Genomic DNA, 17,385 nt, shown 5'->3' with positions numbered 1-17,385 from the left:
GAAATGTTAAAATACAAGAGCTTCAATATTCAGAAAACTTGTAGTCAATAAAAACTTTCATGAAACGTTTTAGTCATAATACCAACGAATAGATCAACTGTTTTCTGGCTAATAAGAAATTGTCAGTCACCAAGTTTTAGTACGGTATCACTCAAAATAAAAAGTTCATTCTCGAAAAGAATAATGGTGTACCGGATGTAATATTAAACTGTGTAGCTCTACGATACCTAACTGATGTAGAAAGTTTCACAACGTCAGCCTTGTCTCTCCTGCAATTAGCATTTAGTACGCTGTAATTGCTAAAAGTAATTTTTATTTTCAAAGAACAAACTCTTGTCTGTCTGGCTGAATTCCTGTACACGTTATTTCTCCCACTTCCCATTCTCAGATCAAGTTGAAACTTTTGCACAGTTGTTCATTGTCGAAGACAACATATAAATCTATAAAAAAAAAATAACCAATAAATTAAAAGGGGTAGTTAATTAATTTAGTTTGATTTAGAAAAAAAAAAGTATTGCAGTATTGAGATCTATGACTTTAAATGTGGGTATTTTAAAAATATTTCGCATGTTTTAAATTTACAACTCAAATGACTTGAACGTGATGTTTGATGGCCGAGCAGCTGACACACTAGACAGCACGTTAGGGTTGAAAACTTAAACGATGGTGTGGGGGGGGGGGGTTGTACAACCAGGAGATCTATTATCAGCATAGCTCTTTGAAAAATACATGACAATTTGAAACTAATCCATGACATGGCAAAAATCTTGATGGCAGTAATTAGGTTCGAAGATCATCTATCTATCACATGCCCTAATGGCATGCCATATTTTTCTGTAAGATTTCAATCAATACGATTCTTGTTCAGTGTATCGGTAATCGAAGAGAACATTGACCGCTTCATCGCTGTCCAAGTACTTCATTCTGTTGTTAGCTGGCACAGAGAGCAATCATCGGAGAGGTCACTGGGGAGGTCAATTCTTTCAACTTTCATGGTCTATAAAACTGAGGGTTGATCAAGATTTAATTGAACAGAACACGAAGATCTGTTTAGAGAGAGACTGTTCAATCATGAAATTTTAATTTAACATAGGAAGTTTCTTACAAGTAAACAAGTCAAATATACAAAACACCTTTTAAAAAGCAAGACTTATATTGGGTGAAATTGCATATTATTTTGAATCCTTCATGTGTTTTTAGTAGATGTAGACTAAACAAATGTATATGATATACTTTTTTAAAAAAAGACAATGACTTATATATGCAACTTAGAGATCGACTTTTTTTTGTGTGGTCATAATAACTAATGAATATTAGAGTTTTTAAAGAATGGAGCATTTTTTAAACCTAATAAAATATGTATTATTAGTACTTATTTAGTATTAATATTACAATGCCTCTATTCAACTCATAACTGGCTGCCTGCTCGTTCAGATTTATCGATGGTCCAGGGTTTAAACCCTGCCCGCTCCAATCCCCCGTCGTCCTGTGGGAGGTTTGGACTACGAAGTGGATTATCTTCAACTCTGAAGGAACATCCGAAATGTGTAAAACATTTTACAAACATTTTTAACTTCGCGGAATCTGGATAGGAAAAGCCTGGGTGGTTGGAACCTGGACACGGAACTCGAGAAACGGCTCTAAAGATTTTCCTTGAAACTTAACAGTTGCTGTATGGCGTTGGGAAAAGAATGATTAGCTCATTGGTCACGCCCAGGGAGAACTCGAGATATAATAGATCAAAGTAAAAATATATCAATTTATATTTGTCTAGGAAACGATGTGCTATTTATCTTAAACAGACAATATGTCTTCGGGTATTTCGCGTTGACGTCTAAGTCTAGATCTAAAGGCTTATTATTGGCATTTTATAAGATTTAGTAGATCTAGACATTTGCTAAAGCTGGATTCCTTCTAGGGAGGGGGGGGGGAGTGTGAGGGAGTAAAAAAAAAAAAGGAAAATTACTTTAATGTTTTTCTAAATCAAATATTTATTAGTGATTAAAAGCAAAGTAATATATAGCTCTATAAGTTGGCTAAAGAGTTGTTCTTTTAATTGTTTTTTTTTATTATTTGACTAAATTAGTTAGCACTTACCTTCTAACATAGTGCTAGCGAGTATTAAGACATTTTCAAAGACTTCGACATAGAAACATTTTTTTTTCAATCAAATAATTTATGTTTGTATTATTTAAATACTGAAAATAGGCAGGGCAACGAGTGATTGGACCTTTACAGAAATTTCATTAATACATATACATATATATTGCAATGGTGGCACATTCTACACAATTAGTATCTAATAGGTTTACATTCTTTCCTAATTTTAGTTAAGTAAAAAAATGTTTTTTACTGAAATTTTGAAGTTGTTTCTGTTGAAAATGCAAACCGTTTTTCACGCTAGTGACATTGGGTTAAGCACTTTTATCAACTAACCTTGTCTCACCCAAATATTTAACAACAAATTAAGACAATGTTGTTCCATAATCTAATCTGAACATTAGCCAATTAAGTTTTTCACTTTAAGCTGATATAAATTGCCCAGATTTCTTGTTCAGTAATCTTAAAGCTGAATAATCCAGGGACCAAGAGATAAATTGCTCAGTTCTCTTTAAGCTGAAGTATCCAGGGACCTAGAGATAAATTGCTCAGTTCTATTTAAGCTGAAGTATCCATGGACTTGGAGGTAAATTGCTCAGTTCTATTTAAGCTGAAGTATCCATGGACCTGAAGATAAATTGCTCAGTTCTATATAAGCTGAAGTATCCATGGACCTGAAGATAAATTGCTCAGTTCTATTTAAGCTGAAGTATCCATGGACCTGGAGGTAAATTGCTCAGTTCTATTTAAGCTGAAGTATCCATGGACCTGAAGATAAATTGCTCAGTTCTCTTTAAGCTGAAGTATCCATGGACCTGTAGGTAAATTGCTCAGTTCTATTTAAGCTGAAGTATCCATGGACCTGGAGGTAAATTGCTCAGTTCTATTTAAGCTGAAGTATCCATGGACCTGAAGATAAATTGCTCAGTTCTATTTAAGCTGAAGTATCCATGGACCTAGAGGTAAATTGCTCAGTTCTATTTAAGCTGAAGTATCCATGGACTTGGATGTAAATTGCTCAGTTCTATTTAAGCTGAAGTATCCATGGACCTGGAGGTAAATTGCTCAGTTCTATTTAAGCTGAAGTATCCATGGACCTAGAGGTAAATTGCTCAGTTCTATATAAGCTGAAGTATCCATGGACCTGAAGATAAATTGCTCAGTTCTATATAAGCTGAAGTATCCATGGACCTGAAGATAAATTGCTCAGTTCTATTTAAGCTGAAGTATCCATGGACCTGGAGGTAAATTGCTCAGTTCTATTTAAGCTGAAGTATCCATGGACCTGGAGGTAAATTGCTCAGTTCTATTTAAGCTGAAGTATCCATGGACCTGAAGAAAAATTGCTCAGTTCTATTTAAGCTGAAGTATCCATGGACCTGGAGGTAAATTGCTCAGTTCTCTTTAAGCTGAAGTATCCATGAACTTGGAGGTAAATTGCTCAGTTCTATTTAAGCTGAAGTATCCATGGACCTGGACGTAAATTGCTCAGTTCTCTTTAAACTGAAGTATCCATGGACCTGGAGGTAAATTGCTCAGTTCTATTTAAGCTGAAGTATCCATGGACCTGAAGATAAATTGCTCAGTTCTCTTTAAGCTGAAGTATCCATGGACTTGGAGGTAAATTGCTCAGTTCTCATGTTTAGTTCTCGAACGTCCTCAAATAAATGTTGAAGCTCTCTCTGCCGAATCTCCTTTTGTTTATTGGTTCTCTCCAGAGACGTTTTCTGACTGTTTCTTACTCGCTGTGGAGGCGTAAGGCCAACGTCGGGAGTTGCTGGACTTAATATTACTGCTGGGGTGTCTCGCGAGCGTTTTTTTTCGTGTACAGTATTACGGTTTTCTTGAGCCCTAGGGGAATGGGTGTTTCCTGTGACAATTTTTCTGGAATGCTTTCTAGAAGGTAGATAAAAATGTTCAGAGGTAAAAGATGAACCAAGATGTAAATCATCTGAACTGCGAACAACGTTTAACGAGTGTGACCTGCCGTGTTTATCAGTGTTATAATTTAGATCGACTGAGTCATCGTCAGAGCTGTAGAATGTAGGCCCAGCGATATCATCGTAAGAATTATTGGGTAGAACAACGCTGATAACGTTTTTCAAATGCACTGCATCGCCCTTTTCTTCAGAGCGTGTGTCTGAAGTATTAGAAGCTTGTAGTGTGGACATGGTTTGTTTCAGTTTAGAATTGCGGGCAGTTTGTTTTGTATTTTGTCTTCCATGTTCCGAATGTTCAATTTCACTTAAACCTAACACATTGCTGTCTTCAGCTTCTCTTGAACATGGAGGCACAAGATAATAATCGTAAGTACATCCTTGAATAGTGTCCACATCCAGTGTATCGTCTTTAAGCAAGATGTAGCCTGGTTCTAAGCCGGGAGATTCAGCATACATCTTTTGATAGTCTGGAGATAGAACCCCTGTGGACGATAGATGTGTCTTGGCAGCTGGTGAAGGATTAATCATGTGTTTTCCGATGTGCTTGTGGACGCGTGATCTTATGTTCACTAAAGGCTTTGGTTTGACCTCCAAATTTTCTTGCTGTTTGATTGCTTTTCGTCCAATATTAGGAATACTGCTTCTCGGCTGAAGAAGTCTTTGAAGGTTGGCCTGAATAGACTCTTCTAGCTGTAAATAAGAACAGATAAACGTTTTTAAATATATCAGCGACAGAAATATTCTTAAACTGTACACAAGAAGTACAAAAATAAACAACTTTTGCTGGTCATCACAAATAAGAACTGAGAAAGTCAAAATCAAAGCAATTGGCTGCTACACAAATATCTTTTACACTACAGAAACTTCCATACAATTCTTGTAAGTAACTTTTGAAAGAATAATGTGCATTGAAAATGTGGGTTCCAATGTTTGGTATCTGTTGTATTGGCATGGGAATGAAGCACTTCAACTACGCCAACAGTTGGTTCACATTGAATGCCAGCATAATGGACGGGTAGTGAGCACACCAGCAACAGGCAAACAGTTGGTTCACATTCAATGCCAGCATAATGGACGGGTAGTGAGCACACCAGCAACAGGCAAACAGTTGGTTCACATTCAATGCCAGCATAATGGACGGGTAGTGAGCACACCAGCAACAGGCAAACAGTTGGTTCACATTCAATGCCAGCATAATGGACGGGTAGTGAGCACACCAGCAACAGGCAAATAGTTGGTTCACATTCAATGCCAGCATAATGGACGGGTAGTGAGCACACCAGCAACAGGCAAACAGTTGGTTCACATTGAATGCAAGCATAATGGACGGGTAGTGAGCACACCAGCAACAGGCACACGCTGGACAACGCTGTAGCTTTATGTGATTTTAAATGCTCAACCGTAGTCACCCGAGAAGTTTTAAGGGGAGAGAATCATCTTATAAAGGTTACAAGTGAAATATTAAAGCATTGAGTTTAGAGCTGGTATTAAACTGTTGCTTACAAAGCATGATATTCTATAAATGACTGCATATCAAAGAAAAACTAAAGCAAATCTTTAAGACTTAATCTTATGGTAATAGTGTCACTGTCTCGGTTGACATTGCCTGTTAAATGTTCACCTCGGGTTAAGAGGATGAAAAGACACGTGAAACTCCTGATATAGAAACAGGAAGTAAGAATGACTAAATTGAGTCAAGTAGTATCCTTTGGTCCAGGGCAGTCAGTAGTATCTTTTGGTCCTGTACGGACAGTAGTTATTTAGAAAGTCAAGTAGTAATTTTGAGTTAAGAAGTATCTTTAGGGCAGTCGAAGCCAGTGGTCACTTGAGACATGTATTTCTAGTAGTTATTATTCTGTAATATTATTATTGAAGTATTTGTTACCCGCTGTGATGTGGACGTTACTTGAAGTCTATTTTGGAGAATTTGACATGTTGGATATATTTGATACCCGCTGTTATGTGGATGTGACTTTGTTTCTTACTGGACCATGTCACTGCCAAGAAGTGCGATATTATTATTGTCATCAAATAAACATTATATTTTGTCTGCCAAAGTGGATTTAAGTCAGTCTGTAATATCTATGTTTGTCACGTGTGACTCCAGGAAGCACAAACCCAGCATTCTACGACATTCACGACACACTAATAGTAACCAGTCCCATGTGTAATATTAGAATACTACGTCAACACACACTTAACGTTTACAAATAGCACATTATCTATCTACAAATGGCTATACACTTTGAACTGCAGCATGAACATTGGTGAATTCTAAACTACACTTTATAGAACAATTGTATGTGTGTTTTACTTCACAAGTCCTACCTTGGCTTGAGACGACTTCTGTGATCTGTCCGTAGGTAAGTTTTCTTTTGTCGATCTACTTGTCATGCTTCCAGAATCCTTAATGGTGCCCCTTCTACCAGACGTCTGTTCCAAAAGTTGAGTCCCTTGTATAGGAAAAATACTGGGCCTGTGAGGTTTGATTCTCATTTGGCGAAACTTTTCAACTGTAGTCTGCATGTGTTTACGTGGGGCGGGTTGCTGAACTTTGTCAATAATATCGTCGCTAATCATCCGTAACCGATAAGTGCTGTTTTTATTAGTTAGGGAATGAATTCTCAGCCGGTCAAGTGCTTGAGCTAAATAAACCTGTGGGGAAAGACATGTCCTGTATATAATGTAGATTAACAGGTTAGAGGCTGTGTTATGGTATGGGGTGAGTGTAGGCGTTTGAAGGATGTTGAACTGAGATGCTATTTTAAATAATGATCAAGACGATGATGAAAGGGAATACACAAGTCAAAGCGAGATGAGAGTGGGTAGATTTCAGAAAGACGAAAGTTCAAATAAGATGAACTCTACTATTGAAACGAGTGTTTGGAACTTCACTACATTGCTAGGACAAATGTTCAGATATTGGTAACATTAAGTTTATTGGAAGTAAAAACAAGTATTTCAAGCTTCAATTGATATTTCTATCAAATTTGAGACTCTACATATGAGCGGGGAATAAGTGAACTGGAGCTCAAACATAACTTTACAATGACCAAGGGGGTGCGTTTTTCAATAAAATGTGTAAACTACCTGTTCTTGGTCAATCAAAGAATCTCTCAAGGCTGTTAGTCGAGTAATATACTCTGAGTGACCAATGTCCACACCGTCATCACGTGTTACACCCCAAAAGGATGACATCTTTGGCTTTCTAGATTCCAGACTAGTTCTCTCCATCAACCTAAACCAGATGTAAAAACAGTGTAAATGTACAAGCAAAAGATATACAAATACAAGAAACAGATAAACCAGTACAAGAAACAGATGTTCAAGAAACAGATGTACAAGAAACAGATGTACAAGAAACAGATGTACTAGAAACAGATGTACAAGAAACAGATGTACAAGAAACAGATGTTCAAGAAACAGATGTACAAGAAACAGATGTACAAGAAACAGATGTACAAGAAACAAATGTACAGGAAACAGATGTTCAAGAAACAGATGTAGAAGAAACAGATGTACAAGAAACAGATGTACAAGAAACAGATGTACAAGAAACAGATGTACAAGAAACAGATGTTCAAGAAACAGATGTTCAAGAAACAGATGTACAAGAAACAGATGTACAAGAAACAGATGTACAAGAAACAGATGTACAAGAAACAAATGTACAGGAAACAGATGTACAGGAAACAGATGTTCAAGAAACAGATGTTCAAGAAACAGATGTACAAGAAACAAATGTACAGGAAACAGATGTTCAAGAAACAGATGTACAAGAAACAGATGTTCAAGAAACAAATATACAACAACGAGAAACAGATGTACAAGTACCAGAAGATTTGCAATTGAACAAAAAACTAGTGTACAAGAGCAATAAACAGATGTACATAAACACTAAACAGGTGTACATAAAAAAATTAACATGTGTACAAGATTTTAACAGGTGTGCATAAACAATTAACCGGTGTACAAGAGCAATAAACAGTTGTACAAGAGCAATAAACAGGTGTGTAAGAACAATAAAGAGGTGCAGAAGAGCAATAAACAAGGTGTACAAGAGCGATAAACAGGTGTACATAAACAATATACAAGTGTTAAGAACGATAAACACGTTACAAGAACCATAAAGAAGTGTACTTAACAATAAAGAAGTGTACTTAACAATAAAGAAGTGTACTTAACAATAAAGAAGTGTACTTAACAATAAAGAAGTGTACTTAACAATAAAGAAGTGTACTTAACAATAAAGAAGTGTACTTAACCATTAACAGGAGTAGATAAACAATGAACATGTGAACATTAACAATGAACATGTGTACAATGACAATATAAAGTTGTACATGAGAACTAAAGCTGTTCATAATTAACTGTATTTCATTTTCAAATATATTATACCATTACAGATAAAGTTGTATACTTACCCCTCTTGGTATTTTGTATTAGTTTGGTTTAGATGATATAAACAAGCAGGTATTTTATTCAGTTTAAATCCACTATGAACACAATTGTGTCTAAATCTTTGTCCAGTTTCTATTGAACTGTTCACAGTGTTTATAATGAACAAACAAATTCACACATTAATTCAACTGACTTGTATTATTTGAATTTTCATTTTGTTGCTTTTATGTCAAGTAATTGGAGACTCTACTCAGTCTTTTCTAATGCAAATAAACATGTTTATATCTGTGCTCTACATGTGTGTATGTATGTGATATGTTTGTGACTGGACTAGTGTCAAATAGCTTCTATGTTATTTAGATATATTTTTTTTTACGTAGGTCTTTATGTAGGTGTGAATAATGATCAGACAGTATTCCTTGCTTATTAAATGCACCTCTTGTTCAGCCTGTTTCAAAGGCATAATTACTTGTAGGATTGACGTGTAATTTGAAATCAATTCACGACCCAGGGTTTCTCCATTCTCCTCCTGTTCCCTATTTCAATCAAGACCTATCTAGCTTCTATTTACATTTCTTTGGCCTTACTGCAGACATGATCCGTCTGTAGCCTTTAGCCTGGCTAAACATTCCGAGCATTTCTTTATTGTCCAGCAGGCTTTCAACGTTTTTACCTGGCCGCCAATCTTCTGCTATCAGAAATCACAATGGAACCCTATTGAAACACCGTTTAAAGCTGTCACTAAAAGGAAATCGAACTGTCAAGTGATTCCGTGGTTTGGCAAAGGAAAGTAACTGAGTCTAATATTTAGCTACAGTAGTCTCCCTTTTACACGGTGTGTTGGTGCCATTTTGTTGCAACAATTCTGCCCTTGTGTTACAGGTCTTTAAAAGTTTTATTTTTTTTACACCCCGCTTTGAAGACTATTTTTGAAACTATTATCTGATTATGTATTGACTATTGCATCATGCATGTGGTCACATGAGTATAAAGATATATAAATTATAACAGTGACAGTTTGAAAAGATAGGACACCATAACTAATTTGAAAACCTGATTTTAACCACTGGTTGCACCCGGTATTTATTTGTATTTTAACATAGAAGTATAGCCGAAACTTCGCTCAATCTGTTAGCTAGGAAGAGGATGGCTGAAAGTTCTCATTAGTTGACGCTAACAATGGTGGAATCACAACTGACCGTTCAATGGTAGCAGTTTTATGAATTTAAAACTTACTTGATACGGTGAGCTATTGATTCAATGTGCTCTACAAGAGTTACTGACGACACACAATGTTAGACTATGTTTTCAACTTACTTGTACACTAGAAGATCAGAGAGCACCCAGTCCAGAGCCAGCCTCGCCACATCCAGTGAATACATCTATTAGCAGCATCACGGAGACAAATTAGTTTCTTATAAGTGTACACAGTCAAGTGTTTTGAAAACCTTCAAACTTCAATAAGTCACATACACGAAGCCCTATTCTCTACACTAGCGTCCAATATGCTTGCACCCTTTGTGATTGTCAATTGAGTTTTTTAACTACCGACTACAAACTTTTTAACACTCTGTATTGTATGCTCCATTAAACAGATTTTTTAGCCTTTTAAAATGTCAACTCTAAAAAAAACTTAACAATGACAGCAGAATAAAAAAAAAAAAAGAAAAGAAGCCTTGTGTTGGTTTAATGTGTGTGTGTGTGTGTGTTTATTATGTCACATGTATTGTTTACCTAGTTGGAGCAATCATTTATCAGTGTGCAGTTTCAGGGAAGACTAATCCAGGTTTTCAAACTCGTTTGATTATAAGGTATTTTATTAGTAGTGTTTATATAGGTACCGACAAAGAAGAAAAAAAAGGGGGGGGGGCTGTATTTCAATGTTAGGATTTTAATCATGTTTTGAAAACAAAGTTAAATATTGTTCCACAGAACACATGGCCTGCCAAAGTTTTATAAGATTTATAGACTCCGATAAGAGTAGCATACGTATCATTTGTTTTCAATACAAGTACAGAAACAATAGTTTTGCGTTGTTGGTATTAGGTATCTATAATTCACAATGTCGGAGAAAAGTTCTAAAATAGTTCTAAAGTAGTTCTAAAATAGGTCTAAAGTAGTTCTAAAATAGTTCTAAAGTAGTTCTAAAGTAGTTCTAAAATAGTTCTAAAATAGTTCTAAAGTAGTTCTAAAATAGTTCTAAAGTAGTTCTAAAGTAGTTCTAAAATAGTTCTAAAGTATTTATAAAATAGTTCTGAAGTAGTTCTAAAGTAGTTCTAAAATAGTTCTAAAGTAGTTCTAAAATAGTTCTAAAGTAGTTCTAAAATAGCTCTAAAATAGTTCTAAAGTAGTTCTAAAGTAGTTCTAAAATAGTTCTAAAGTAGTTCTAAAGTAGTTCTAAAGTAGTTCTAAAGTAGTTCTAAAATAGTTCTAAAGTAGTTCTAAAATAGTTCTAAAGTAGTTCTAAAATAGTTCTAAAGTAGTTCTAAAATAGTTCTAAAGTAGTTCTAAAATAGTTCTAAAGTAGTTCTAAAATAGTTCTAAAATAGTTCTAAAGTAGTTCTAAAATAGTTCTAAAGTAGTTCTAAAATAGTTCTAAAGTAGTTCTAAAATAGTTCTAAAGTAGTTCTAAAATAGTTCTAAAGTAGTTTTAAAGTAGTTCTAAAATAGTTCTAAAGTAGTTCTAAAGTAGTTCTAAAGTAGTTCTAAAATAGTTCAAAAATAGTTCTAAAGTAGTTCTAAAGTAGTTCTAAAATAGTTCTAAAGTAGTTCTAAAGTAGTTCTAAAATAGTTCTAAAATAGTTCTAAAATAGTTCTAAAGTAGTTCTAAAATAGTTCTAAAGTAGTTCTAAAAAAGTTCTAAAGTAGTTCTAAAATAGTTCTAAAGTAGTTCTAAAATAGTTCTAAAGTAGTTCTAAAGTAGTTCTAAAAAAGTTCTAAAGTAGTTCTAAAATAGTTCTAAAATAGTTCTAAAGTAGTTCTAAAATAGTTCTAAAGTAGTTCTAAAATAGTTCTAAAGTAGTTCTAAAATAGTTCTAAAGTAGTTCTAAAGTAGGACTTCACTAGTTGAAACCAAAACGTTGTTCTAGAGTCTAGCTAGAGAGTAAGAGAGATAACTCTCTTTTAACTGGTATGTAATGTATTGTTATAAACTTGGTGGTGGCACAGAGAGGGGTAGTGGTACGTGTGTAGTCAGCCGACGCAAATCGCCCCAGGCCAGCGCTAGACGAGCGGTCAACCGTGACGAACTACGACGGTCAGCCGAGTCGAGTATCAACAGGACGGTTCGGGAAGGATCGCCGTCGTGAACAGAGCTCAGGAGCGTCACGAGAGTTGTAGTCATCTGACCACCTAGAAACGTCGAGCGGCGTTCTGTCCGGTTCGAGAAGGCCAGTAGGGACCCTATATAAAGAGCGAAGGTGACGCAGTCAAGACGGTTCAGAAAGCGGGTTCACGACAGGAGTTCAGAACACGGTCGACTACAGCACAGTTCAACGGTGTGGTTCTGTACGGAGCATTACGACGGTTCAGTGCGGAGTACTGTCAAGTACAGTTGAGACGAACGGCGTCTTGATCTTGGTCTGTGATCGAGTCCGACACAACGAGCCCAAGTGTGTGAAGTCAGTCCCGAACTGTTGAACCCAGTGCAAGCCCGGAACGAGACGGAGAAGCCAGTGCAAGACTTGATACGGCGGAACGGTGTTATCGGAGAGATATTTGTACTGTCCCAATGCTGCCAATTGTACAGTATTGGCTGTTATTTTTGGACATTAAACCTTTACGTTATTTTGGAGCCCTGACTTGTCAAGCTCTTTAAGTTGGTGGTGTATGGTGCAGTTTGCAGAGAGCCTGGATAGTGAGATACGTAACAGTATTTAATACACAACGCTTGTCGTCTATCTTATGTTCGACAGTTCCAAACATGGTCCTTCTCAACAGGTATATATTAGCTAAACTAGGCACAGGTCCTTCTCAACAGGTATATATTAGCTAAACTAGGCACAGGTCCTTCTCAACAGGTATATATTAGCTAAACTAGGTTGTTATGACATTGGGTACACGGGACCAGAGGCGTCGCTGGGGTTTTCTTGTCAATCAATGCTTTTTTTTCACCTTGAGTATCACCCCCCCCCCAAGGCTTTTACCCTAGCGACACGACTGCTTGATGCACTGGTTAAATATACCCGGTACATTGGTTTTGTGTACGTGGTTCGATGGTGATGGTAGGATGGTTTGTGTTTTAATGCACTGGTACATTCAGTACACTGGTACATTTAGTACACTGGTAGGATGGTTAAGGTATCAACAAACTAGTTGGGGTGATACAGCTAGTGTGGTACACGATATACTGGTTGGATAAACTAAGTCTACTGGTTCTGTAAACATACTAGTTTGGGTACTGTGGTAAAAGTACTCGGCCTGCTAGTTGAGGTACTTCAAATACTGGTTAGGGTATCGAGTATTGTTTCTGTTGATTAATGGCCCATTTTACAAGTATATATCAAACTTAAAGTTACAATAAAGGTTCTTTCACATCAAATGGATAAACACAAAATATTTATTAGTAGAATTTGTTATGGAAAATGTGTCTTTTTGAAAAATGTAAATAGCGAACTCACTGATGTCCTCACAAATTAGTGAAGCCACAGATATCTAAGACTAAGACTAATACTGCTTTATTGATCATTATGGAAATTTGTTGTGATTACAAAGACTCCTTTTTCATATAAAGGCAACATAGTGGTTAGTGAAGTCGCTGATATCTTCAGTGGTTAGTGAAGTCGCTGATATCTTCAGTGGTTAGTGAAGTCGCTGATTTCTTCAGTGGCTAGTGAAGTCATTGATATCGTCAGTGATTAGTGAAGTCACTGACATCTTTAGTGGTTAGTGAAACCGCAAATGTATTCAGTGGTTAGTGAAGTCACTGATATCGTCAGTGATTAGTGAAGTCACTGACATCTTTAGTGGTTAGTGAAACCGCAAATGTATTCAGTGGTTAGTGAAGTCACTGATGTCCTCAGTATTTAGTAAAATTACTGATATCTTCAGTGGTTAGTAAATGTAAATCGAATCGCGAAACTAGTGATTTAAGTGTGGGTGAAGTTAATATTTATGATAACCCATTAGTTAATATTTATGATAACCCATTATTCTAAGCCCAACGAACCTAATCCTTTCAATAATCACCAGCGCTGTAAGCCAAAAGTTTTCCGTCATTCGGAACTGCATTGTTGGATTATCCTGACTTCTACAGCACACTTTCAAATGTAAGGTCAATTAAAGTTTAATTAAGTAATGTGCGGATCACCTGCCCGGATCACCTGCCCAGACCACCTGCCCGGATCACCTGCCCATACAGAAGTATGACTACTAGGAAAGACATATATAAACACATTATTAAATATACGTCTCTCTGTAGCGTTTATGTTGAGCTATCACACTCCTTGCTAGAATGCAACTGTATTGTCTTGGTTTCTGGCCATTATACCAATGACTTCGTAAAATGATTTGATCTTTCCTCTTTTCACTATGCATGCGTCCTATTTATAACTATTTTACTAAACATTTGTTTGTGTTTTTTTTTTCAACTCAGCTATTTCTCTGTATCATGGCAATGGTAGACACGTACTAGAGCACGTTGGAAATGTTTGTCTTCAAATCCTACACGGTCTTTGCAGACTATCAAATCATTTCGGAAAAAGTGTCAAAATTGTAACGTCTAAATATGAAGAAAAATATCAAACACACTCATTCACACAAACATAAAAAACTTTTATAACTGAAGTCTATACTCACAATCTGACACAAGTCTGTTGTACTGTAGGTCAGCTAGTTGACTCTGACACAAGTCTGTTGTACTGTAGGTCAGTTAGTTGACATTGACATAAGTCTGTTGTACTGTAGGTAAGCTAGTTGACTCTGACACAAGACTGTTGTACTGTAGGTCAGCTAGTTGACTCTGACAGAAGTCTGTTGTACTCTAGGTCAACTAGTTGACTCTGACACAAGTCTGTTGTACTGTAGGTCAGCTAGTTGACTCTGATACAAGTCTGTTGTACTGTAGGTCAGCTAGTTGACTCAGATACAGCAGTGGATGAGCGTTCTAACTCTATCACTCCATCGATACATTCAAACTCTTGTCAATATCGATTATTGATTGTGAGGTGAGGCGAAACAGGCGATAATCAAAATCACGTCTGCTTCCAAAACATGTATCAAATCTATTAAAGGGGGCTAGCACAAGTTAAGACACACACACACACGCCTAGTGTGAAGAGTTGTCCCACCCTGTTCCTGCCTGATGACGTAGTAAGGACAATCTGACGAAAGTAATGTGATGGTGTACATGTGTGTGTACATGTGTTGTGTACATGTGTGTGTACATGTGTTGTGTACATGTGTTGTGTACATGTGTGTGTACATGTGTTGTGTACATGTGTTGTGTATATGTGTTGTGTACATGTGTTGTGTATATGTGTTGTGTACATGTGTTGTGTACATGTGTGTGTACATGTGTTGTGTATATGTGTTGTGTACATGTGTGTGTACATGTGTTGTTTACATGTGTGTACATGTGTTCACATCAAAATCAAACAATCTTGGTATGTACAAGAGTTTGTATCAACAATGGCATGACATTGTAATATTGACATTATCTAGATCTTTTCTTTAGCTTTATCCATTCATCATTGAAATCTACGTAGAGTATAAGTCATGTAGACATGTTTCAAACACAACTTATAGAAATAGTTGACACAGAGATCTGACAGTTGAATTGAGAACTTTTGATGTTACAAAAAATGAACATTTTAAAAAAATATTTTCAAAGAAATAAAATAAAGCTTTTTTTGTTGGCGTTTGTCTAACTGACTCATGATAGCCTTCGTTGGTAACAAACACAACCTGACCGTGTGATAAAAGTAACTGGTTCAACCTAACCGTGTGAGGCAAGTAACTGGTTCAACCTAACCGTGTGAGGCAAGTAACTGGTTCAACCTAACCGTGTGATAAAAGTAACTGGTTCAACCTAACCAGGCGAAAAAAGTTCTTGTTTCATTCTAACTAATATCTTGCCCAACCTAATCGTGTTCTAATCTTTTGTCTGGATGTTTGAGCAGAGAAAGTTTTATCTAGAGTCCTATTCGGAAGTCGAACTCGAGACCCTCATTGCACTTCGGTCACTGAGCTACCAACCCGTTAAGTTATTTTTGTATTATTGTTGAATATGAATCAAACATTTTCTGTCTGGCTGTTTTCTAGAAAGTAAACGTTCAAGTTGTTTGAGAATGTTCTCATGATCTCCTCATTTCGTGCTCTAGCACAGTGTTTTAATTCAATTTTATACAATTAATTAATTTTTTTTTACTTTTTCAAAGAAGGTCCAATTAGGGGAACTTTAAAAGAATCGTTAAAGGTGACACAAATGTGACAAAAGACTTACCCACTGCCCCAACAAACAAGAGTTGTGTCTGGGTTTGTCATCACGCAACAATAGGCGAGAGTTATATCAATTCAGAGTCCTTAGAAGATGACCAACAACCAATAGATTCCTCCAGTTTCAGCATTTATTCTTTTAGTTCCCATAAAACTCTGTCCTTAAATGTTCTTTCATATCTACGAGATTGATGTGCATGCATATAGAACCAATCCTATATGACTTTACCTTTGATGTGAGCACACATTCTATCCTGTAAGTCTCAAATACTAAGCTATGGGAATAAAATGCTAATTCATTATACCAGCTGCACATTTAGAAAATAAGGAAGTTATAAATGATTGGACTGTCAACCTGCTTGTAACTGGAATCTTTTCAGAACTCACAGTCCTTGCATAGTTTAAATGTCAAAATGTGACTTGCGCATTTAAATCAAATTTATGATCTGAAACAGCTCAATATGCAATTGAATGGAAAGTTATACATTATGACGTCAATGGTTGGCGAAAGTGTGGCCAGGTAAATTACGACTAGTACTTTTTGCTGGTTAACAGAAGACGTCTGATTCATAACATAACTTAGGACTCCCTCTAAGTTATGTCTTTTAAAAATGACATCTATATTTTGGTAGCTTTTAATATTAGACTAAGCTCAGAGAAATAGGCAATGAAGAAAGTACGGATAGATCAATATTAGAAAGTTTACAATGAATAAAAAGGAGAGATATAAAACAGAGACTAGAGAGAGAGAGAGAGAGAGAGAGAAAGAGAGATACAAGAAAGAGAGAGAAAGAGAGTATTGTGGGAAATGGAGAAGCAAACAGGTGTCCAGTTTTGGGAAGATAAAGTCAATCACATTTTCCTTAGTCAAAGTAGCTAAACCAAATTTCCAAAGAAACTTACAATGTAATGTTATTTTATATTATGCTATGTTATGTTATGTTATATTGTACCATGTAATGTTATTTTATATTATGCTATGTTATGTTATGTTATATTGTACCATGTAATGTTATGTAATGTAATGATATGTATCATGGACGTAGCCGGCGAGGGGTATGGGGGGAATTTAGTGAGTTTTTATTTTCTTAATTTTTTTTTATTTGGAGGGGAAATTTTACTGTTAAACCTTCACTTTCCCCAGCGTTACCGAGAGGGTTTTGAGGTTAAACATTCCCTCTTCAATAAAAAATAATGCAAACTACAGTCACCAAATTCTTTGAGCGTAGCCAAGGGGGTGGTGATTTTAAAATCCCCTCAAGAGGGTTTTGAGTCTAATACCCTTCCAGATGGTTTTTACCTTAAAGCTCCCTTTTATCGATAAAACTAAAAAGCAAACTTTCAATCACCAAAGTCTATGAGGGAGGGGTGGAGTGAAAAAATACGCAAATACAAAATGTAAAGGAAAACGACAGTATCTACTACTACAGTCTCTACTACAGTCTCTACTACAGTCTCTACTACACAACTATTATTCACACTTAAATCTTCGAATCTTTTGTTTGAAATT

At 36.1% G+C, this 17,385-nt stretch overlaps 1 protein-coding gene across 5 annotated transcripts in view; it reads right to left on the bottom strand.

Moving 5' to 3' along the window:
- Nucleotides 1–1,049: 1,049 nt before the first annotated feature.
- LOC106074291 (uncharacterized) overlaps nucleotides 1,050–17,385 on the bottom strand; it is a 24,694-nt gene continuing 8,358 nt past the window's right edge. The window contains exons 3-6 of one of the 5 annotated variants that reach the window (XR_008775283.1): nucleotides 7,131–7,278; nucleotides 6,369–6,695; nucleotides 3,621–4,730; nucleotides 1,050–3,573 (exon numbers count right to left, since the gene is read on the bottom strand). Coding sequence is in view for 4 of the 5 variants with exons in the window: in XM_056013710.1 (XP_055869685.1) it covers nucleotides 3,693–4,730; nucleotides 6,369–6,695; nucleotides 7,131–7,278; nucleotides 9,759–9,823 (1,578 nt within the window). In the remaining variant the exon portion in view is untranslated. Of the gene's footprint in view, nucleotides 4,731–6,368; nucleotides 6,696–7,130; nucleotides 7,279–8,464; nucleotides 9,683–9,758; nucleotides 10,323–15,882; nucleotides 16,242–17,385 lie in introns of those variants that run through there. The other 4 variants (XM_056013711.1, XM_056013710.1, XM_056013712.1 and 1 more) reach the window with 4 other exon arrangements.

The sequence above is a fragment of the Biomphalaria glabrata genome, chromosome 16 (assembly GCF_947242115.1).
Source record: "Biomphalaria glabrata chromosome 16, xgBioGlab47.1, whole genome shotgun sequence".
NCBI classification, from domain to species: domain Eukaryota; kingdom Metazoa; phylum Mollusca; class Gastropoda; family Planorbidae; genus Biomphalaria; species Biomphalaria glabrata.
The sequence above is the reverse complement of the archived record's forward strand: the minus strand, read 5'-3'. Positions and strand labels throughout refer to the sequence as shown.